Below are 23,102 nucleotides of genomic sequence, written 5' to 3' on the forward strand. Positions count from 1 at the left end.
CGGGGCATTTCCTGGAGTTAAAAAAAGAAATACTGCTCACGCGCAACCGCCTCATGTTCTAGGCCGTGCTATGGGTTACAGAGAGAGACCTAACGCTGAAAGCCTGCAGACGTTAGTAATACCAAAACAAAACAAAACGATGCCTAAAACCTTATTAGTTCCTTGCTAGCGTATCCGGGGCACGTGTTCATTAAAAGAGCTGTGGCAGTTCCCAGTTTTTTAAAGATTCGGCAGTTTTGCTGCTTTAAAATCGTCCACAGTTAAAACTTATTTTTATGATGTTAATTTACTAATTGAGCAAACATTTGGTTGCATTCTGTGATGTAGTGTGAGTTGGCTAGCTTAAGTCTTGCCCCTGAACCCTGTCATCACGGGAAGATACAACTACTAAAGATTTTTTTTTAACCTGAAAAACGTTTTGAGAAAAAATGATCAGTTCTTATTTCAGCATTGTAAATATTATCTTTCAAACTGATCATCTACTAAAACCAAGCCATTAAAATTGGTGGTTTCCTTGCCATTCATATTAAAGGTGCCCGTGCATGTTTCATCTTTTGAGGCTAAATACATTAAATAATTGAAAATAAAATTGATTCTGTTGCATTTTATGAAAAGCAAAAATAAGAACTAAATGCTAGATGAATGCTGAACATTTTATTTTTTAAAATTTTTTGATTAATTTCTACCAAACGATTTTTTGCACCTTCTCTCAGTGTCATATTATTATTTGAACATAATCTATGTTAGAAAAACATTTTAAAACCTTGATACTTTCTAATGATCAGTAAGTACTAAAAATTCGAAACCCTCTCTTCTACCCATAAACCCTGAAACTATAAACCTTTCATCGAAAATTGTTTTTAGTTTCAGTGATTCAGATTCATCAAATCATTGCATTCTCTCTATACCATTCATGAAAACTAATCTGTAGCTCTAAATTCCCTTTCATTACAAATTAACTGTGGCCTGAAGACAGGTTGGCAAACCTAATATAAAATAATGGTCTGTAAATCCATGAAAGTTATTTCCCACTCACCGTTTTTTTTGTTTCTCAAAAATCACTGAAGTTTATCTTGGTCCTCTTACTACCTTAATGACATCATCTTGGGAGAATGTTAGACATTGATAAGACACTGATGGTGTAAATAAAGTTATGCGTCAAGTCTGTGTAAAAATGTACCAGTTAACAAAACCTGTGGATGAAAAACTTACTTGAATAAGACTTTTTATTAACACAAAAGACTGCTTTTGTGTTAATGTGTCCAGAACCCACCTGTAGAAGTTCTTCGTGTATGCAGTCTTTTCAGCCTACAGTGCTTCCATTCTGATATACTTAATTAAAGATAGTAGTTTCCTGGGTTAAAGCTGGTTGTTTATCCTCTTGGATATAGCAGAAAATAGTGGGATATATAGGTGTGTTGTATAACTTTTTTCTCTTTTACACCTTTTCTTTTTTAATGAGAAAACTGGGATTGAAATAGAATAAATTGAAGTTAATGTTAAAAATTCCAATCCTGGCTGGGCACCGTGGCTCATGCCTGTAATCCCAGCACTAGGCCAGGAGTTGAAGACCAGCCTGGGCAAGATAATGAGGCCGCCGTCTCTACAAAAAAAGAAGCAGCAAATAAATTAGCCAGGCGTGGTGGCGTGTTCCTGTAGTCCCAGCTACTTGGGATGCTGAGGTGGAAGGATTCCTTGAGCCCAGGAGTTTGAGGCTGCAGTGAGCTGTGATCGCGCGACTGCACTCCACCCTGGATGAGACCCCGTCTTTAAAAAATAAATAAATAAATAAATAAATAAAGAGAGAAATCCCAAGCCTTTTGCTTTCAGCTTCAATCTGGGGGAAAAAAAAAGAAAACACTCAGTTGTGACTAAAATTAACTAAAAAATGATTTGGGCTCCACACCCACTTTTTAATTTTAAATACTCTTGATTATAAGCTCTTAAAAGCTGTAGTGGTTGAACCTGGTAGTAGTTCCAGCACTCCAAATACAAGTACACAGGATTGTGGAGAACTGATAAGCTACTAACCTTTTTCTTTCCTTTTTTAAAAATAAGAGTAGGAACTAACCTTACCTATCTGCAAGCTAATTTTCAGTTAGGTACCTATTTTGAGGCTATTGCAAATAAAATATACTATTTATTAATTATAACTTTCATAACTTACGTCCTAAAAACAATTGCAGTTATCACGTACTTTTAACTGAATAGAAATTTCAAAAGTATTAAGCCTTGTATCTAAGTAAATCGTGTCATTTTAGAGATGGGAAAATGGAGTTAGTCAGAAATCAACAAGAGACCTTTCACAGTGACTAGCACGTACTACTGTTTTATGACTCCTGGAGGTTTGAGTCTAGATCCAGTCTTGCCTCTTATTCTTTAAGTGAGAGCTGCTAAGAACAGAAAGGATTTGCAGCACTTTCTCTGTATTATTAGAATATCCCAAGTGGTAGTGGTGGATCATGGAAATGGGCTGCATGCTTCTTTGTCCTCTTATGCTTGCTAGATCCTTATTCAGAGATTGCCAGCCTTTTCATGATTATAATTATTTTTAACCAAGTAATATGATTAGTGCTGCTCATTGGGAGAAACAAAAGAGGTTATCTACCATCCTAGGGTTCCAGCTGCTTTGAGGACTGAGGGACACAATTTCCAGGCATATCTGTTTATCATTTGAGACCTACCTGTTGGGACATTCTGCTATGAGTGGACCTTGACTTCATTCATCTGCCTTTTATCTCAAAGAATTCCATAAAATGTCAAAAAGATTTGTTTTCAGAAGGAATACTCACATTCATGTGAGCCTACACCAACGGTCAGGATTGGGGTGGTGGAAGACTGACCCCAAAGAAACTTTGTGCTTTTGAAGAAGCTAATGAATTAAAGTGTCATTGCTTCTCTTGAGTGGAGCTTTCTGGCTCTTTGCACATTTTTATGGTAGCTTAGTTTCTTGTTCTGGGTTGTTCTCTTAAGATTCAACAGCTCTTTTCTGTGGCTCAGGAAGGATTTTTAAAAATACATAGTAGCGACCGGGCGCGGTGGCTCAAGCCTGTAATCCCAGCACTTTGGGAGGCCGAGACGGGCGGATCACGAGGTCAGGAGATCGAGACCATCCTGGCTAACATGGTGAAACCCCGTCTCTACTAAAAACTACAAAAAACTAGCCGGGCGACGTGGCGGTGCCTGTAGTCCCAGCTACCCGGGAGGCTGAGACAGGAGAATGGCCAAACCCGGGAGGCGGAGCTTGCAGTGAGCTGAGATCCGGCCACTGCACTCCAGCCTGGGTGACAGAGCGAGACTCCGTCTCAAAAAAAAAAAAAAAAAAAAAAAAAAAAAAAAAAAAAAAAATACATAGTAGCTTATACCTGTATAATCCCAGCTACTCCAGAGGCTGAGGTGGAAGGATTACTTGAGTCCAGGAGTTTAAGACCAGCCTGGGCAACATAGTGAGAGCCCAGTTTAAAAAAAAAAAAATTCAGTCTTCCATCAGTATCTGTTGGGGATTGGTTCCAGGGCATACCTAGATACCTAAATCAAAGGATGCTCAAGTCCCTGATACAAAATGGCATCATATTTGCATAGTCTATGTATATCCTCTCATTATTTTTGATTTCTAGATTGCTTTAATACCTAATACAGTGTAAGTGCTGTGTAAATAATAGTTATACTTAGTTTTTAGGGGGTAATGACATAGAAAAATGTTTGGCCATTTTAATTTTCAGTACACAGTTGAATCCACAGATAAGGAGAGCTAGCTGTATAGGCATTTCCTGTTATTTCAGTCCCGCGGAGGATTACTTTCACTCACACTCACCTCTTAACAGCTCCTTTATCTCTGGAGTGGGATAGAGAGGGTTTTTTTGTTTGTTTTTGTTTTTATTTTTAAGAGTTTCACTCTGGCTGAGGCTGGATTGCCATGGCACAGTAATGGCTCACTGCAGCCTCAACCAACCCAGCCTCAGGTGATCTTCCACGTCAGCCTCCTGAGTAGCTAGGACCACAGGTGCAAGCCACAACAGTTGGCTTTTTTTTTTTTTTTTGAACTTTTTATGGAGACAGGGTTCCACCATGTTGTCCCAGGCTGGTCTCAAACTCATGGGCTCAAGCGATCCGCCTACCTCGGCATCCCAAAGTGCCGAGAATACAGGTGTAAAGTCACTGCACCTGGCCAAGAAACTTTTTAATAATGCTGAGTAAAGAGGGTTAGATGGAAATAAATGCCCAGATGGATTGAGATTTTTTTTAAATGTTGCTTACTCAGCTTTTATAATCTAGTTCTCTACTTTTTTCTTTTTTTTTTTTTTGAGACAGTCTCACTGTGTCACCAAGGCTGGAATGCAGTGATGCATTCTCAGCTCACTGCAATCTCTGCCTCCCGGGTTCAAGTGATTCTCATGTCTCAGCCTCCTGAGTAGTTGAGATTACAGGTGTGTGCCACCATGGTCGGCTAATTGTTGTATTTTTAGTAGAGATGGAATTTCATCATATTGGTCAGGCTAGTCTCTAACTCCTGGCCTCAAGCAATCCACCCGCCTCAGCCTCCCAAAGTGTTGGGATTACAGGTGTGAGCCTCCACACCCGGCCCTAGATCTCTACTTTTGTATTTACTTTTTATCCCTCTTAACAACTACAGTGCCTGGCATGTAGTAGTCACTCAGTGAACAGTGGTAACTGATTATATGGGTATTTAGCTATAACCAGACTGCAAAAATATTTTCTTTTTTTAAGGCAGTATCCCATATGGTTCAAAGGAAGATAATTGTTCTTCTGCTACTCTATTTCTCCAACTTTTGTCATCCAGATACCACCTTCACAATTTTTGCAGATTCTTTGCCATCTGTTTTATATTTTATTTAACTCTCACTTTAAAAATTATTTTAATCAGTAATACAGTTTTTTAAAAATCATAGTTCTAATAAAAGCCTTAAAACAAAAAGTCACCTGTCCCAGAGGCAACCACTTCGAGTTTTTTGTTTCTTTCATATTTCTAAATAATATCTGTGTATACTACTGTTTCTTGATTTGTGGATTTTTAACCGTTATTAACTTATGGTAGATCTGAATTTAACTTCTTTGTATCATCACACTCATTCCAACTTCCCTATCTCCTAATACCTTAACATTTTTCTCCTGACACATTGATACGAAAAATTTTAAAGACAGACAAGTTGAGTTTTAAGTACACCCTATATACCCACCACCCACACAGTTAACATTTTGTTATACTTGCTTTATCACACATCTGTCCTTCTTAATAACTTTTCCCCACAAGTTTTAGTAAAATCAGTAGTTAACTATTTACATTGTTTACGTTCATATAAATGTTTTCATTGCTGGGTGAAGTAATAAAGTATGATTGACTTTTTTTTTTTTTTTTTTTTTTTACAGTTTTTTATTTTTCCTGGCATTTATGATTTCCTCAGTTTTTCTCCTTTAAAAAAAAATCTCCCTAGCCTTAATTTTCTCCAACAGGTCTATCATAGTGTTACCAATCTTTTATTCCAAATTTCTCACACTCATCGAATTTTATTCTGTTTCTTTTTAAGCAACCTCACTCCCTACTTCTACCCCCCACATTATCCTGCTCCATCTGTACAGGTTACTCTTTAGGCCTGTTGAACCTCAGGACTTTCCAGTATTGGGTCCCCTATATCCCAAGAGCCTCTGCTTTGTTTTTTGTTTAGCATATTTTCTCTAAGAACTTCCTAAGAAAAAAATGGGCCAGGTGCAGTGGTTCGTTCACGCCTGTAATATCAGCATTTTGGGAGGCCGAGGTGGGCAGATCACTTGAGGCCAGGAGCTCAAGACCAGCCTGGCCGGCATGGCAAAACCCCATCTCTACTAAAAATACAGAAATTAACCGGGCATGGTGGCACATTCCTGTAATCCTAGCTACTTAGGAGGCTGAGGCACGAGAATCTCTTGAACCCAGGAGACAGAGGCCGCAGTGAGCTGAGATCGTGCCATTGCCCTCCAGCCTGGGCAACAGAGTGAGACTGTGTCTCAAAAGAAGAATAAATAAAAAGCTCACCACTAGCTCCAGTGTAACCCCATGCAAAAAAAAAAAAAAAAAAAAAAAAAGGATGCATAGAATATAAATGTCTTTAGTCCTTGCATGTCTTTAAAGTGTTAGTCTGTCCTTATTTTTGGTTAATAATATAATTAACCAAAGTGAACTCTATTGGCTTTGTTAATGTAGTAGGTATAAAATTCTGTGTTGAAAATCATTTTCTGCTCAGAATTTTGAAGCCATTTGGCTTCAGAGCTTTCAGTGTTACTTTTGAGAAGGCCGATATGATTCTATTTCCAGTATACATACATAGCCTTTCTCTCTGAAATTTAGAATCATCCCTTCTGTTTTGAAATTGCACAGCAGTGTGCTTTGATATGTCTCTTTTGGGGAAATCCTTTTAGTCTCAAGCTCACATTCTTCAGTCCTAGGGTGCATTATTTGATTATTTTAGTCCCTGCATTTCCTTAGTGATGTCTTTTGTTTCTGAAATTCCTGTTCGGTAAGGTTTAGACCTCTTGGGCTAAATCTGTTGATTTATCTTTTTTTTTTCTTTTTTTGAGACAGAGTCTCACTCTGTCACCCAGGCTGGAGTGCAGTAACGCAATCTCAGCTTCCTGCAACCTCCGCCTCCCAGGTTCAAGAAATTCTCCTTCCTCAGCCTCCCGAGTAGCTGGGATTACAGGTATCTACTACCATGCCCGGCTAATCCAAGTCTTCAAATGGCTGTTTTAGTTTGCTACTGAAATACGTATCCAAGTGCTTTTCCTTGAGCCAACCATCATAAATTCACTGCACACAGAAGTGCTTTATTTATATTTCTTATTTCTTTACGTTGAATATTAAAAGACAGATGCAAGGGTTGGGATTTTATAATGGTAATCATTTTTACTTCATCAAGGACATTCTTAAGTGAAACTGGCCTTTTTTCCTGAGTGTGTGGTAATAGAGAAGTAGTTTGGTGCTACTACCTTGATTCATACAAAGGGAGTAGCAGTTTTAACTACAATTAGTATTTCACTATCAGTGAAAACTAATGATAAAACTTCTTACCAAGCTGAAGGAAAACATTTCTTACTGAAGTCAATGGGGATAGGCATATAATTTCTGGGTAGTGACTTCTTTGCATAATATATTTTGTCGTGGTAGAAAAATACAACAGAACACTCAGTTGTTGTCATATATCCTTATTGACAAGCAGAAGCCCAAAAATGTGGAAGAGTCTTATGTATGCATTTATCTTGACTTTATAGGGGAAGTCAGAATTATAACCCAGAATGACCAGTCTTTTGGCTTTATAGAGCTATTGAAGAGTATCAGATGGTTGGAGAACTCACATGTCTTGATGTCAAAACTTACTACAAAGCTATAGTAATCAAAACATCATGGTACTGACATAAGGATAGGCATATAGAAGAGTGGAATAAACCTGAAAATTCAGAAATAAATCCTCACATTTATGGTCATTTTATTTTTGACAGGGATGTCAAGACAATTCAGTGAGAAATGAATAGTCTTTTCAACAGATGGTGTAACAACTAGATATTCAATGTAAAAGAAGGAAGTTGGGTTAGTCCACAGACCATACAAAAAAATTAATTGAAAACAAATCATAGACCTAACTGTGACAGCTAAAGCTATGAAACCCTTGTAGAAGAAGTATGAAGTAAATCTGAGTGACCTTGAATTAGGCAGAACTTTCTTAGATATGACACCAAAAGCACAAGAAAATAGATAGGCCAGGCACAGTGGCTCACACCTGTGATCCTAGCATTATGGGAGGCCAAGGCAGGCAGATCACTCTAAGTTAGGAGTTCAAGACCAGCCTGGCCAACATGGCAAAACCTCATCTCTACTAAAAATACAAAAATTAGCCGGGTATGGTGGCAGATGCCTGGAGTCCCAACTACTTGGGATGCTGAAGCATGAGAATTGCTTGAACCCAGGAGGCGGAGGTTGCAGTGAGCCGAGATCGTGCAAGTGCACTCCAGCCTGGGGAATGGAGTGAGACTCTGACTCCGAAATAAAAAAGAAAATAGATAAATTGTACTACTTCAAAATTAGAAACTTTGGTGCTTCAAAGGATACCATCAAGAAAGTGAAAATAAAATGCACAGAATAGGAGAAAATGTCTGCAGATCCTGATAAAGGACTTGTATCTAGAATATAAAAACTCTTACAGCTCAATAATAAAGCAGTAACTCAGCTACAAAATGGCAGAGGATCTGAACAGGCGTTTCTCCAAGATGTATACAAATTGTCAGTGAACATATGAAATGATGCTCAACATCATTAGCCATTAGAGAAATGCAAATCAAAACTACAGCGAGGGCCGGGCATGGTGGCTCGTGCCTGTAATCCCAGCACTTCAGGAGGCCAAGTTGGGGCAGATCACTTGAGGTCAGGAGTTCGAGACCAGCCTGGCCAACATGACGAAACCCCTATCTCTACTAAAAAATAAAAATATCTCTACTAAAAAAGCTGGTCATGGTGGTGCATACCTGTAGTCCCAGCTACTTGGGAGGCTGAGGAAGTGTCCTGCAGCTGATGAATGGATAGATAAAATGTGGTATATCTACAGAATAAAATATTCAGCAGTAGAAGGAATGAAGTATTGATGCGGGCCACAACACAGATGAACCTTGAAAACAAGAGAAAGAAGCCAGACACAAAGGCCACATTTTATTTGATTCCATGTATATGAATTGTCCAGAGTAGACAAATCCCATAGAGACAGATTAGTGGTTGTCTAGGGCTGAGATGGAGGTAGGGGGAGTTGGGGAATGATGTGCTGAAGGACACAGCATTTGTTTTTGGAGAGATTAAAATGTTCCAAAATTGTGATGGTTGCATAATTCTGCTAAAAATCATTACGTTGTATACTTTCGAATTTTATGGGAATTCTATCTTAAAGCTTTTTAAAAAAATAAAGAACTGCCATTTCTCCATCAGCCAGGAAGGACATTGGTGTTGAGACTGACAAAAACTGTAAGGATGAAAACTACCATGGCTTCCAGTGCTGTCATGAAACCTCAGATATGTGGCCTTCTGGCCAGGCATCTGTGATTTCATGTTGTTAAAGTGTTCATTTTACCATGGGGTTACATCTCTTTATTAAGACTGCTGTGACTGAACCAAAAAAGAAGGCATATATAAATTTCTGCATAAATTATAACTCCTTGAAAGATTCTGAGATGAAGGTGGCCTATCTTTGAGAGTGCAAGATGATTTTAGAATACAAAAAATTACTTTGGGCCAGGCACGGTGGCTTATGCCTGTAATTCCAGCACTTTGGGAGGCCAAAGCGTGTGGATCACCTGAAGTCGGGAGTTCAGGACCAGCCTGGCCAACGTAATAAAATCCTGTCTCTACTAAAAATACAAAAAATTAGCCTGGCATGGTGGCGGGCGCCTGTAATCCCAGCTACTGGGGAGGCTGAGGCAGGAGAATTGCTTGAACCCAGGAGGCGGAGGTTGCGGTGAGCCGAGATTGCACCATTGCACTCCAGCCTGGGCAACAAGAGCGAAACTCCGTCTCAAAAATAAATAATAAAATTTTAAAAAATAAAATATGTCTTTAAATTACATAGGACATTTGTCACTGATCTGTATTCCTGAACTATGAAGCATAGATCTGGGGACTAAGGAATAATTTCTCTTGTTATTTATCAACAATTAACAAGTACTGTAAAAACAAAAAATAGAATAGCTGTAAGACTGCCAAGCAGGCATGTACCTTAAACTTGACATTTCTATCAGGAAAAGATTATGCATATCCTAGGTAAATATTGAAGTCTGTATTCCTGTTTTGCTAGTGTGAAAATTAAGTGACAATTACCCACTCTTTTCAGAAAGGAGAAGATGAGTATGCCAACGTTGATGCCATTGTTGTATCAGTGGGTGTTGATGAAGAAATTGTTTATGCCAAATCAACTGCCTTACAGGTGAGAGATTTACAGCAATTTTTAGCCCTTAGAGTTGTTGGATTATGTACTTCACTGTTCAGTATGGTAGCCACATTAAAAATTAAATTCCTGGCTGGGTGTGGTGGATCATGCCTGTGATTCCAGCACTTTGGGAGGCCGAGGTAGGTGGATTACTTGAGCCCAGGAGTTCAAGACCAGCCTGGGCAACATGGCAAAACCTTGTCTTTACAAGAAATACAAAAAAATTAACCAGGTATGGGGGTGTGCATCTATAGTCCCAGCTACTCAGGAGTCTGAGATCGGGGGATGGCAAGAGCCCAGGAGATAGAGGTTGCAGTAAGCCAAGATTGTACCATTGCACTCCAGCCTGGGCAACTCAGTGAGACCCTGTCTCTTATTTTAAAAAATTTCAATTTCTCAAGTCTTCATCAGCTGTTTCTGGTATTCAGTAGTGGCTACCATATTGGACAGAGCAAATAAATGGTATTTTCACCATCACATAAAGTTCAATTGGATTTAGCAGTGGTTTAGGACATAAGGAAAAAGAAGTATTAGTATCAATTAATATGGATTTAGCTGCTGTAACACAAAAACCTAAGTAACAGCGAGTTAAACAAAATATTCTTTTCCTTATGTATAGTCTTCAGGGACCCAGGCTTTTTCCAGTTCTCTGTTCTGTCACCCAAAGAAGATAGCCCTCTTGCACATGGTACAGAATGGCTTCTAGAACTCCAGGTGTTTCATCTACATTCCAAGCAAAAAGATAGAGACAGGGAAGAAAATGGGAGGCCACCTTTTCTTTTAAGAAGACTTTGCTGAAGCTGCACACAGTACTTCCATTTATTGGCCAAAATTTGATCTTAATGACCATACTTACCTGAAAGGAAGGATGGGAAATAAGAGTTTTCATGCTGGACAGTATCCCCAGTTAAAAATGTCAGTTCTGGCCGGGCGCGGTGGCTCAAGCCTGTAATCCCAGCACTTTGGGAGGCCGAGACGGGCGGATCACGAGGTCAGGAGATCGAGACCATCTTGGCTAACACGGTGAAACCCCGTCTCTACTAAAAAAAATACAAAAAAACTAGCCGGGCGAGGTGGTGGACGCCTGTAGTCCCAGCTACTCGGGAGGCTGAGGCAGGAGAATGGCGTGAACCCGTGAGGCGGAGCTTGCAGTGAGCTGAGATCCGGCCACTGCACTCCAGCCCAGGCGACAGAGCGAGACTCCGTCTCAGAAAAAAAAAAAAAAAAAAAAAAAAAAAAAAAAAAAAAAAAAAATGTCAGTTCTTTGAGAAGGAGAAATGAATAATTGGTAGGCAACTGGTAATTGAGGAGGTAGTAACAAACGGTTCTGTATCACTGTGTCCCTTGTTTTAACCATTTCTATTTTGCTAAATATTGATATAGTTCCTGTAAACACAAATTGTTCAACTGATTTGATGGTTTTAATTATAGATAGTTCAAGCATATAAACGTAGAGGAAAAATAATACATTGAACCCCATTGTCCTGTTCTGATAAATTGTCAGCTCTTGGCCAGTCTTGCTTAATTTGTGTCCACTGCAGACTCCCCAGCCTGATTACCTTGGAGTTAATCTCAGACATGTTATTTTTGTAGATAAGTATTTCTATATATCTGTAAGAGTGCATTAATTTTTCTATCTGTAAATGCTGTTGTCACTGTTGTCTTTTTCCATAGACATGGCTCTTTGGTTACGAACTAACTGATACTATCATGGTCTTTTGTGATGACAAAATCATCTTTATGGCCAGCAAGAAAAAAGTGGAGTTCTTGAAACAGATTGCCAACACTAAGGGCAATGAGAATGCTAATGGAGCCCCTGCCATCACACTGCTAATACGAGAAAAGGTCAGGATTAATAATGTGTTATAAATGTGGAAAAATCTTCAAAAGGGATGAACGGAAATGCCTTATAGGAGTTTGAAAGAATGCGCAGGGGAAATTATAGGTGGCTGTTGTTGTAATTACAAAGTTCTGTCACGTCTTCATTGTTAGGAAGAAAAGAATTCAGTAATCCTATCAGTACTGCAGCAAAATAAATGGGCTGTGAAATTCTGGTGAACACTGACTTTATGTCTCCATTATTGAGGACACTTAGTTTGTTTTCCTCTATCTGCCTTAATTAGAGCAAAAAACCTTAAATATCCTTAAGGAAACTTAGATATAAATCATTTCCAGTTTTTATCAAACGTGATTTTTTTTGTCATACTGCCCACCTAACATAGGATGTTTTCTCAGAATATTGTTCACTTATGTGTTTGAGTTTCTTAACTTCCTGAAGAAAAAGAATAGTTGTATCAGGCATGGTGGCGCACACCTGTAGTCCCAGCTACTCAGGAGTCTGAGATGGGAGGATTGCTTGAGTGAGCCCAGGTGTTTGAGACCAGCCTGGGCAATGTGAGACCCCTTCTCTTAAAAAAAGGAATAGTCTGGTCAACTTATGGCAGCACTTTCACCTGAGTATATAAAAATATTTAAAGTAATGTTTTGCTCACTTTTGGTGTATTACAATCTTCCTTAAAGATGGGAAGGCATCAGCCAGGTGTGGTGGCTCAAGCCTGTAATCCCAGCACTTTGGGAGGCCGAGGTGGGCGGATTACGAGGTCAGGAGATCGAGACCATCTTGACTAATGCAGTGAAACCCCGTCTCTACTAAAAATACAAAAAAAGTAGCCGGGCGTGGTGGCGGGCGCCTGTAGTCCCAGTTGCTCTGGAGGCTGAGGTGGGAGAATGGCATGAACCCAGGAGGCGGAGCTTGCAGTGAGCACAGTTCGTGCCACTGCACTCCAGCCTGGGCAACAGAGCGAGACTCCGTCTCCCAAAAAGAAAAAAAAAAAAAAGATGGGAAGGCATCTTACAGGTGGGCCAGGCATGGTGGCTCATGGCTGTAATCCCAATACTTTGAGAGGCCATAGCGAGCAGATCACTTGAGCGCAGGAGTTCCAGATGAGCCTGGGCAACATGACAAAACCCCATCTCTACAAAAAACACAAAAATTATTCAGGAAGGCTGGGTGCAGTGCATCACTTGAGGTCAGGGGTTCAAGACAGCCTGGGCAAGATAACAAAGCCCCATCTCTACTAAAAATATAAAAAGTTAGGCCGGGCGCGGTGGCTCAAGCCTGTAATCCCAGCACTTTGGGAGGCCGAGACGGGCAGATCACGAGGTCAGGAGATCGAGACCATCCTGGCTAATACGGTGAAACCCTGTCTCTACTTAAAAATACAAAAAAAAAAACTAGCCGGGCGACGAGGCGGGCGCCTGTAGTCCCAGCTACTCGGGAGGCTGAGGCAGGAGAATGGTGTAAACCTGGGAGGCGGAGCTTGCAGTGAGCTGAGATCCGGCCACTGCACTCCAGCCTGGGTGGCAGAGCAAGACTCCGTCTCAAAAAAAAAAAAAGTCAGCCGGGCATGTTGTCACACACCTGTAATCCCAGCTACTTGGGAGGCTGAGGCATGAGAGTCACTTGAATCCAGGAGGCTGAGGTTGCAGTGAGTGTAGACTGCGCCATTGCATTCCAGCCTGGCAACAGGGCGAGAGTCTGTCTCAAAAAAAAAAAATTTATCCAGGCATGGTGGCATGAACCTGTAGTCCCAGCTACTTGGGAGGCTGAGGCAGGAGGACTGCTTGAACCTGGGAGTTTGAGGTTGCAGTGAGCTGTGATCACACCACTGTGCTCTGCCCTGGGCAGTAGAGCAAGACCTTGTCTCTTTAAAAATAAGAAGTAGGTGGGGATGGGAGGAGAATTTATTTTTTCCGTAGTTTAGAATATTCCTCTACCTGTTACTGGTAAAACATACGTGTCTAATTAACAGACCCCTTTTCTTCCCTGTGACACTGACAGAATGAAAGTAATAAGAGTAGCTTTGACAAAATGATTGAAGCCATTAAGGAAAGCAAGAATGGAAAGAAGATTGGAGTGTTCAGCAAAGACAAATTCCCTGGAGAGTTCATGAAGAGCTGGAATGACTGCCTCAACAAGGAAGGCTTTGACAAAGTAAGATACTACTGGAAAGTAGCAAATCAAGAGTTGAGAAGACAGAAATGTGATGGGCTTCCATAACAGATAGTGCAGGACGTTTGTTTGGGAAACTTCTATGTTTGTTCACATTTTATCCCCTTTGAGCAGTGTGCCAATTTTACTTTTCAGCCAGTAGATGGGACTTTCAGGAGATAGTCCAGCCACTTTAGAGTTGGAAACAAAATTTCTTTTCCCTGCCTTTCTTCCATCTACCTTTACAAAAACATCTAGAGAGGGCAGTTTACATTTTAAGTAGTACATTAGTTTAACACCTCTTGTAATACACACAGTGACCTGGCAAAGAGCTATTTCAAATGTTTAATTCAGTTCAAGAAGAGAATATTTGAATATTCTGCAAACCAGTGATAAATAGTTTGCTAAGTAACAGAAATATCACTGATAATATTCAAATTGGAGAGATGCATTTATTTTGTAATTCTATATTTGCATATTAGAAACTCTTGTCACTTTGACTGCAGATAGATATCAGTGCAGTTGTGGCATATACCATCGCTGTAAAGGAGGATGGGGAGCTCAACCTAATGAAGAAAGCAGCCAGCATCACTTCTGAAGTCTTCAACAAATTCTTCAAGGAAAGAGTCATGGAAATAGTTGATGCAGATGAGGTAAATGGAGATGAAAGGGTCTTTCTAGTGTTTTAGTGAAGCAGTAATAAGTCTATCATGCAAATCTGTTGGTATGTTCTTTCACTTCCTTTGAAATTAAGACTGACACTTAAGTTGGTGGTAATTATGTCATCTCTCTTTCAAAATAATGGTAAGCCTGCATTATGTTTTCTTGAGGTAACCCATTATTTTACTTGAGAATCCTAGGAATAGCTGTAGGTCCTACATATTGTTCTCCAAAATGTGTTTTGCCCGCATACCAATATATTGCCTGGTGCATAAACCATTTCATAAGACCTTTTTTATATCATCCTTATACAAGGATATATTTTGTCTTCATAGTGTCCACATACTCCGCTTTGCTAACCTCTAGTAAGTGTTACTTTATCTCTGGATGCTCTTACAGAAAGTTCGACACAGCAAACTGGCTGAGTCTGTGGAAAAGGCCATTGAAGAGAAAAAATACCTTGCTGGGGCAGACCCTTCTACTGTGGAAATGTGTTACCCTCCTATCATTCAGAGTGGTGGCAACTATAATCTCAAGTTCAGTGTGGTGAGGTAAGTATATGAAGACTTCATAATGTAGCACTTTGACTTTAGCCTATTTTTTCTTTTTTTAAAATCTATAAATTTGTGGGGTACATTGAAATTTGGCTACAAGTACATAATGTATAGTGTCACCAAGTCATTATCTTGGGTGTCCATCACGCAGGTGCAATACATTTTTGTTAAGTATAGTCACCCTACTCTGCTGTCAAACGTTGAATTTATTCCTTCTATCTTACTTTATGTTTGTACCTTGTAATCCACTTCTTTTCATCCTCGCCTGCCCCCCCACGCACTTACCCTTTCCAGTCTCTGTTATCTATATTTAAGACTGACTACAACTCACAATTCATAGAGGACTAGTGGATAAGTGACTCCTTACAACCCCACAATTAGACTATAATGGATACAATTCAGTATATCTTTTGCATTTTTATAATCCAGTACTCACTTTCTCACTGAATTTTTATCCTAAAAGTTTTGGTCACTGACTTTTACTCCAGAGCCTTTATTAAACTGGTTTGTTTATTTAAAACAAAACACAAAAAAAGTTTAGGTCCTTATTCAGCCACAGCTTTAGGATATGGCAGGGAAAAGTAATGATTATTGATACTGTGTCCCATTGATACCAAAGATTTGGCTAGTTTTGGTAATGAAATGTTTTCTTTCTTTGTTGGTCTCTAGTGACAAGAATCATATGCATTTTGGGGCTATCACTTGTGCCATGGGTATTCGCTTCAAGTCTTACTGCTCCAACCTTGTTCGCACTTTGATGGTTGATCCTTCTCAGGAAGTTCAAGAAAATTACAACTTTTTACTCCAGCTTCAAGAGGAGCTGCTGAAGGAATTAAGACATGGTGAGATGCCTTAGAAAAGAAGGTTTGGAAGTTACATAAGAAAAATGTCATTGGCCAGGAGCTGTGGCTCACACCTGTAATCGCAACATTGGGAGGCTGAGGCAGGAGGATTGCTTGAATCCAGGAGTCCGAGACCATCCTGGGCAACACAATGAGGCCCCCATTTCTGTAAGAAATTAAAAATGAAAAAATTAGTTGGGCATAGTGGTGCACACCTGTGGTCCCAGCTACTCAGGAGACTGAGGTTGGATAGGATCACTTGAGCCTGAGTGGTCAAGGCTGCAGTGAGTTGTGACTATACCTCGGCAGTAAGCCATGTTTGCGCCACTGCACTTCAGCCTGGGCAATAGAGTTGAGACCTTGTCTCAAAAAAGAAATGTCATTAGTGTTATGTTTATGTCTCTGAGGCTGTCATATTAAAAACAGAATAAGATTTACAAATGTTGAATCATCCTAGCATGTAGGTCTTGAATCTGCATTTCTTTGAGGCATGAGTGATCATTGTGGTTTACATTGATGTTTATAGAAACCTCTCTGACTTGTTAGGCCCTCTATGTCCAGATCTTCACAAAATACCTTGGCCTTATTACTATTCCTTAGTTATAGAAAGTTCTGAGAACTAGTATCTCTACCAACAGGATATATAATGTTAATCCTACATCAAAACAATACGAAGGGTACTGAGCTTCCAGACACCATTCTTCCACATTATCTCTAAGTCGGTCTTAAGAAGTCCTGTTGGAAATCATAGCCATAGATAGTTTAGTGAAGATAAAGATCCCTCTGAGGCCACCATATCTAGACTACTTTTTAGCTTGACATACCCATTCATAGTCTAGATCCTGAAAAATTAAGGCCACAGCCCTCATAACAGTAATTCACCCATTTAGTGATAAATAGAACAGGCTCACCACAAGGATCTGTTTTTGAAAATGTATAATAACTTTAATCTGATACCGTTTATCAACTCTTAAAGTATTAAGACCAACTGGTGTTCCAGTGTCCTCCTAGATCAGCGATTCTCAAATAGTATGATTAAGAATGGAGCTGGGACTGGGTGCGGTGGCTCAAGCCTATAATCCCAGCACTTTGGGAAGCCAAGGCAGGTGGATCACGAGGTCAGAACCATCCTGGCTAACACGATGAAACCCCATCTCTACTAAAAATACAAAAAAATAGCCAGGCGTGGTGGTGGGCCCCTGTAGTCCCAGCTACTGGGGAGGCTGAGGCAGGAGAACGGCGTGAACCCGGGAGGCGGAGCTTGCAGTGAAGCAAGATCGTGCCACTGCACTCCACTCTAGCCTGGGCAACAGAGCAAGACTCTGTCTCAAAAAAAAAAGAAGGGGGCCAAGTAGAGTGATTCACACCTATAATTCCTGCACTTTGGGAGGCCAAGGTGGGAGGATTGCTTGAGCCCAGTTTGAGACCAGCCTGGGCAACATGGCAGACCATGTCTCTACAAAAAGTAATTAGCTGGGCATAGTGGCATGTGCCTGTAGTCCCAGTTACTTGGGATGCTGAGGTGGGAGGATCATTGAGTCTGGAAGGTCAGGGCTTCAGTGAGCCATAATCATGCCACTGCACTCCAGCCTGGGTGACAGAGTGAGACCCTGTCTCAAATAAAAAAAAAAAAAAGAGTGAGTGGACTGTTTACTTCACACTTTGAGAAACACTGCTTTAGGGGACGTAAATTTTGATTTCAAAATGTTAGTGTTTTTTCTAAAAGATACTTTAATATCTCCTTTCTGTCTTATTATTAGGTGTGAAGATATGTGACGTATATAACGCTGTCATGGAAGTGGTTAAAAAGCAGAAGCCAGAGCTGCTGAACAAAATTACCAAAAACCTAGGGTATGCCATGATGTGTATTGTCATTCTTGAGTCAGTTTTCAATTACACTGTCAATGGTCAGTCTGATTTCTTTAGGCTAATTGATTGATTCAGCCAACATTTATGGACTAGCAGACTATACTATGTGCCAGGCACATGATGTTATCGGAGAAAGTGAGACAGATTTAAGTTCTCCCAAGTGTATAAGAGAGATTTTTCTAGACCAGTGTGGTGTTCCAGCCCACAGGTGTTCCAGGATCTAATTACAGATGTTAGGAAATATTAATACATACTGTATTTCGTCTCTCCATGCACATTTGCAACTTACGTACTCTGAGATACCCTAATATTTTATTTAGAGACAGGGTCTCACTTTGTCCAGGCTGGAGTGCTGTGACGCAGTCATGCCTCACTGCATCTAGATCTTCTGGGCTCCAGCAATCCTCCCATCTCTGCACCCTCAATAACTGGGACCAACGCACGTGCCACCACACCCAACTCGTTTTTTTATTTTTTGTAGAAACAAGGTCTTGCTATGTTGCCCAGGCTGGTCTTAAACTCCTGGGCTCAAGCAGTCCTCCCACCTTGATCTCCCAAAGTGCTGGGATTACAGATGTGAGCCATTGTGCCTGGCTGTTTTTTTTTTATTATTATTATTGTTTTTGGATTGGTGGGGAGTTTGTTTATTCAATCCTGTGGGGAAAAGAGAGATCAGCCTGTTACTGTGTCTATATAGAAAGAAGTAGACATAAGAGACTCCATTTTGTTCTGTATTTGAGATGCTGTTAATCTGTGACCCTACCCCCAACCTTGTCCTTGCAAGAGACATGTGCTGTGGTGACTCAAGGTTTAAAGGATTTTGGGCTGTGCAAGGTGTGCTTTGTTAAACAAGTGCCTGAAGGCAGCTTGCTGGTTAAAAGTCATCACCATTCTCTTAATCTCAAGTATCCAGGGACACGCACGCTGCCAAAGGTCGAAGGGACCTCTGCCTAGGAAAGCTAGGTATTGTCTAAGGTTTCTCCCCATATGATAGTCTGAAATATGGCCTCGTGGGAAGGGAAAGACCTGATCATCCCCCAGCCTTACACCCGTGAAGGGTCTGTGCTGAGGACTAGTACAAGAGGAAAGAAGGCCTCTTGGCAGTTGAGATAGAGAAAACCATCTGTCTCCTGCCCGTCACTGAGCAATGGAACATCTCGATATAAAACACGATTGTATGTTCTGTTTACTGAGAAAGGAGAAAAACCGCCTTAGGGCTAAAGGTGGGACTTGCTAGTGCAATGCTGCTCTTTATGCACTAAAAAGGTTTATGGAGATGTTTACATATGCATATCAAGGCACAGCACTTTTCCTTAAACTTATTCATGTCACAAAGAACTTTATTCATATGTCTTTTTTTTTTTTTTTTTTTTTTGAGGCGGAGTCTCGCTCTGTCGCCGGGGCTGGAGTGCAGTGGCCAGATCTCAGCTCACTGCAAGCTCCGCCTCTCGGGTTTAGCCATTCTCCTGCCTCAGCCTCCCAAGTAGCTGGGACTACAGGCGCCCCCCACCTCGCCTGGCTAGTTTTTTTTGTATTTTTAGTAGAGATGGGGTTTCACCGTGTTAGCCAGGATGGTCTCGATCTCCTGACCTTACTGCTGACTTTCTCCCTATAATGATTCTATTATCCTGCCACTTCCTTTTCTTTAAGATAGTAAAGATAATTATCAATAAATACTAAGGGAACTCAGAGACCGGTGCCGGCGTGGGTCCTCTGTATGCTGAGCGCTGGTCCCCTGGGCCCACTTTTTCTTTCTCTATACTTTGTGTCTCATTTCTTTTCTCAAGTCTCTCGTTCCACCTAACGAGAAACGCCCACAGGTGTGGAGGGGCAGGACACCCCTTGAAATCCAGTATATTTCTCAAATATATTTTATCACTGAACACCTAGAAATATCTAATAACGTGTTACGGAACAAAGGACATATTTGGAAACAAAGCTTTATGTAGGCACTCTCTTTAGATGAAAACTAGTCTGTGGTATATAGTTTCTAGACTTCTCTCATGGAGAAGAGGAAATATATACCTATATACCAAGTCTTATGAATCTGGTTAAATTGCCCCTTTTAATCTGGTTATTACTGTCTTAGTAATATAGTCCTTAATAGTTTCTATGTTGTTTACAGGAATACTACTGACTTGATTTTATGGTAGAAGGTTAAAGTTTAAATGTGGGCAAATAAGCTAAAATTTAAAAGGCTTGATATAATCAATTAGGAAATTATTTTTCACTATGGGATTACACAGCATATTTAGAGGCCAAAGACTGTCTTTGAATCCTTTTTTCTAGCTGAGCGGTCAGCAGGGGTAAATCATTTCAAACATGTTTGCCTGTCTTACTGTGAAAGTTGAAATGAACATATTATACTTGATCCATGTTAGAGATCTTTAGCCTTTTGCTGATTTTTATCTGTTTCTTTTCAGATTTGGGATGGGAATTGAATTCCGTGAAGGCTCCCTAGTAATCAATAGTAAAAATCAATACAAACTGAAGAAAGGTAAGTTTCACATACAATAGGAAAATACTTTTGTGAGTTATTTCCTTTAGCTTTATCTTCTTTTAGGCATATGTCTTACACCTCTCCACATTGTCACAGCCACAGACCGATCCTTGTTTTGCTGTTTTAGGAATGGTTTTCAGCATCAATTTAGGATTCTCAGACCTGACTAACAAGGAGGGGAAAAAGCCAGAAGAGAAAACCTATGCCCTGTTTATTGGTGACACAGTGCTTGTGGATGAGGTGTGTATTGTCTCTAAACTTTGGAGTCTTCATGAGTTAACTTTTGAGGCACGTTTGTGGACTCTGTGGTTTTTTTCTTGCTTTGTTAAATGCTAGCTAAGGGGAATAATCCATGTGACAGCCTAACCTAATGCAGCTAGGAATAGAGACTGTAGCCCAGGTACAGGGAATGATTTAAACCATTAAATCATATTGTCATATTGTGGCTTGAACCTTGATAATGATAATATCAAGAACTAATACTAATAATGAAACTGATTATTTTTTTCTTTTTAAAAACAGCTTTATTGAGCTACAATTCACTTACTGTACAATTCACTGACTTAATATGTACAATTTAGTGATTTTTTGTATATTCACATTTGTGTAACCATCACTACAATCTTTTTTTTTTTTTTTTTTTTTTTTGAGACGGAGTCTCGCTCTGTCGCCCGGGCTGGAGTGCAGTGGCCGGATCTCAGCTCACTGCAAGCTCCGCCTCCCGGGTCCAAGCCATTCTCCTGCCTCAGCCTCCCGAGTAGCTGGGACTACAGGCGCCGCCATCTCGCCCGGCTAATTTTTTGTATTTTTTAAGTGGAGACGGGGTTTCACTGTGTTAGCTAGGATGGTCTCGACCTCCTGACCTTGTGATCCGCCCGCCTCGGCCTCCCAAAGTGCTGGGATTACAGGGTTGAGCCACCGCGCCCGGCCCCATCACTACAATCTAATTTGAAAATATTTTCATCACCTTAGGAAAAACCCTGAACCTATTAGCAGTCACTCCCTATCCTCCTTCCCTTCCCCTACTGGTTCTTCAGGCCTAGGCAGTGACTAAACTACGTTCTCTCTAAGGATTTGCTAAATATCTGGGCAGTTGATATGAATTCAGTCATACCCTGTGTGGTCTTTTGTGACTGACTGCTTTCCCTCAGCAGGAACTGATTTTTAATAATAATGAGCACAGGTAGTTCAGTGTTTTTATTGGTAAGCTAAGCAGTTTACATTAATTCATTGAAATAGTACCTTGTGAAGTAGATACTCTTATTACCTCCATTTACTAAATAAATTGAAGGCACAGACAAGTTTAAGTAACTTGCCAAATGTCACTGAGCTAGAAAGCAACTGAGCCAGCCTTCAAATCAAACCTATATTAACAATTACCCAATGTTGCCTCCCAAATGATAGCTTCTGGCCAGGTGCAGTGGCTCACGCATGTAATCCCAGCACTTCCAGAGGCCGAGGCAGGTGGATCACCTGAGGTCAGGAGTTTGAGACCAGCCTGACCAACATGGTGAATCCCCAGCTTTACTAAAAATACAAAAATTAGCCAGGCATGGTGGTACACGTCTGTAATTCCAGCTACTCAGGAGGCTGAGGCAGGAGAATTGCTTGAACCCGGGAGGTGCAGGTTGCAGTGAGGTGAGATCACGCCACTGCACTCCAGCCTGGTTGACAAGAGTGAAACTCAGCTCAAAAAAAAAAAAAGAAAAAACAAATTGTAGCTCCTGACAAGAGGTTAGAGGTTAGAAGGATAAAAACTGTATTTATTCCATTGTCAAACATTTTAGTGTCCAAAAGATTCAAAGCATTGCCCAGCCATTTACTACATTAGAAAATGAAATTGCTTGCCGGGCGCGGTGGCTCAAGCCTGTAATCCCAGCACTTTGGGAGGCTGAGACGGGGGGATCACGAGGTCAGGAGATCGAGACCATCCTGGCTAACACGGTGAAACCCCGTCTCTACTAAAAATACAAAAAACTAGCCGGGCGAGGTGGCGGGCGCCTGTAGTCCCAGATACTCGGGAGGCTGAGACAGGAGAATGGCATGAACCCGGGAGGCGGAGCTTGCAGTGAGCTGAGATCCGGCCACTGCACTCCAGCCTGGGCGACAGAGCGAGACTCCGTCTCAAAAAAAAAAAAAAAAAAAAAATGAAATTGCCTCTTTTAAATTATGTGTCTTCATTCTCCTTTTATTTCTAGGATGGCCCAGCTACTATTCTCACTTCTGTGAAGAAGAAAGTGAAGAATGTGGGGATTTTCCTAAAGGTAGGAAGAAGATAGATAAGTAGTATAGGAAGTTTAGGATATAAAGAAGTTAAATAATATTGGCTAAAATCATTAAAATTTCATTTTTTGATTATGACTTTCTCCATAGAATGAAGATGAGGAAGAAGAGGAGGAGGAGAAAGATGAGGCAGAGGACCTTTTGGGAAGAGGTTCTCGGGCAGCATTACTTACAGAAAGAACAAGAGTAAGTTTACTGTTTTGAATTATGTTGATCTCACCTATCATATGGCTCACATGTTGTGATAAATTGGATTTTCCATTCACCAGAATGAAATGACTGCAGAAGAGAAGCGAAGAGCACATCAAAAAGAACTAGCAGCTCAACTCAATGAAGAAGCAAAGAGACGACTGACTGAACAAAAGGGAGAACAGCAGATTCAGAAGTAAGAGTTTTCATTGAGCAGTGAGATTATCTGAGGGTTCTGTGTGACTGCAGAAATTTCTC

General features: G+C 40.5%; 1 protein-coding gene across 1 annotated transcript in view; it reads left to right on the top strand.

Moving 5' to 3' along the window:
• Positions 1-23,102, top strand: part of SUPT16H (SPT16 homolog, facilitates chromatin remodeling subunit) — a 36,122-nt gene that overhangs the window by 882 nt on the left and 12,138 nt on the right. Inside the window, exons 2-13 of the mRNA XM_010355883.2 lie at positions 9,861-9,953; positions 11,631-11,801; positions 13,798-13,950; positions 14,454-14,600; positions 15,007-15,158; positions 15,831-16,003; positions 17,764-17,854; positions 20,296-20,369; positions 20,500-20,612; positions 22,571-22,636; positions 22,746-22,841; positions 22,925-23,040. Coding sequence (XP_010354185.1) covers positions 9,861-9,953; positions 11,631-11,801; positions 13,798-13,950; positions 14,454-14,600; positions 15,007-15,158; positions 15,831-16,003; positions 17,764-17,854; positions 20,296-20,369; positions 20,500-20,612; positions 22,571-22,636; positions 22,746-22,841; positions 22,925-23,040 — 1,445 coding nt within the window. The remainder of the gene's footprint in view (positions 1-9,860; positions 9,954-11,630; positions 11,802-13,797; positions 13,951-14,453; positions 14,601-15,006; positions 15,159-15,830; positions 16,004-17,763; positions 17,855-20,295; positions 20,370-20,499; positions 20,613-22,570; positions 22,637-22,745; positions 22,842-22,924; positions 23,041-23,102) is intronic.

Source organism: Rhinopithecus roxellana, chromosome 5, assembly GCF_007565055.1.
Source record: "Rhinopithecus roxellana isolate Shanxi Qingling chromosome 5, ASM756505v1, whole genome shotgun sequence".
In the NCBI taxonomy this organism is placed as follows: domain Eukaryota; kingdom Metazoa; phylum Chordata; class Mammalia; order Primates; family Cercopithecidae; genus Rhinopithecus; species Rhinopithecus roxellana.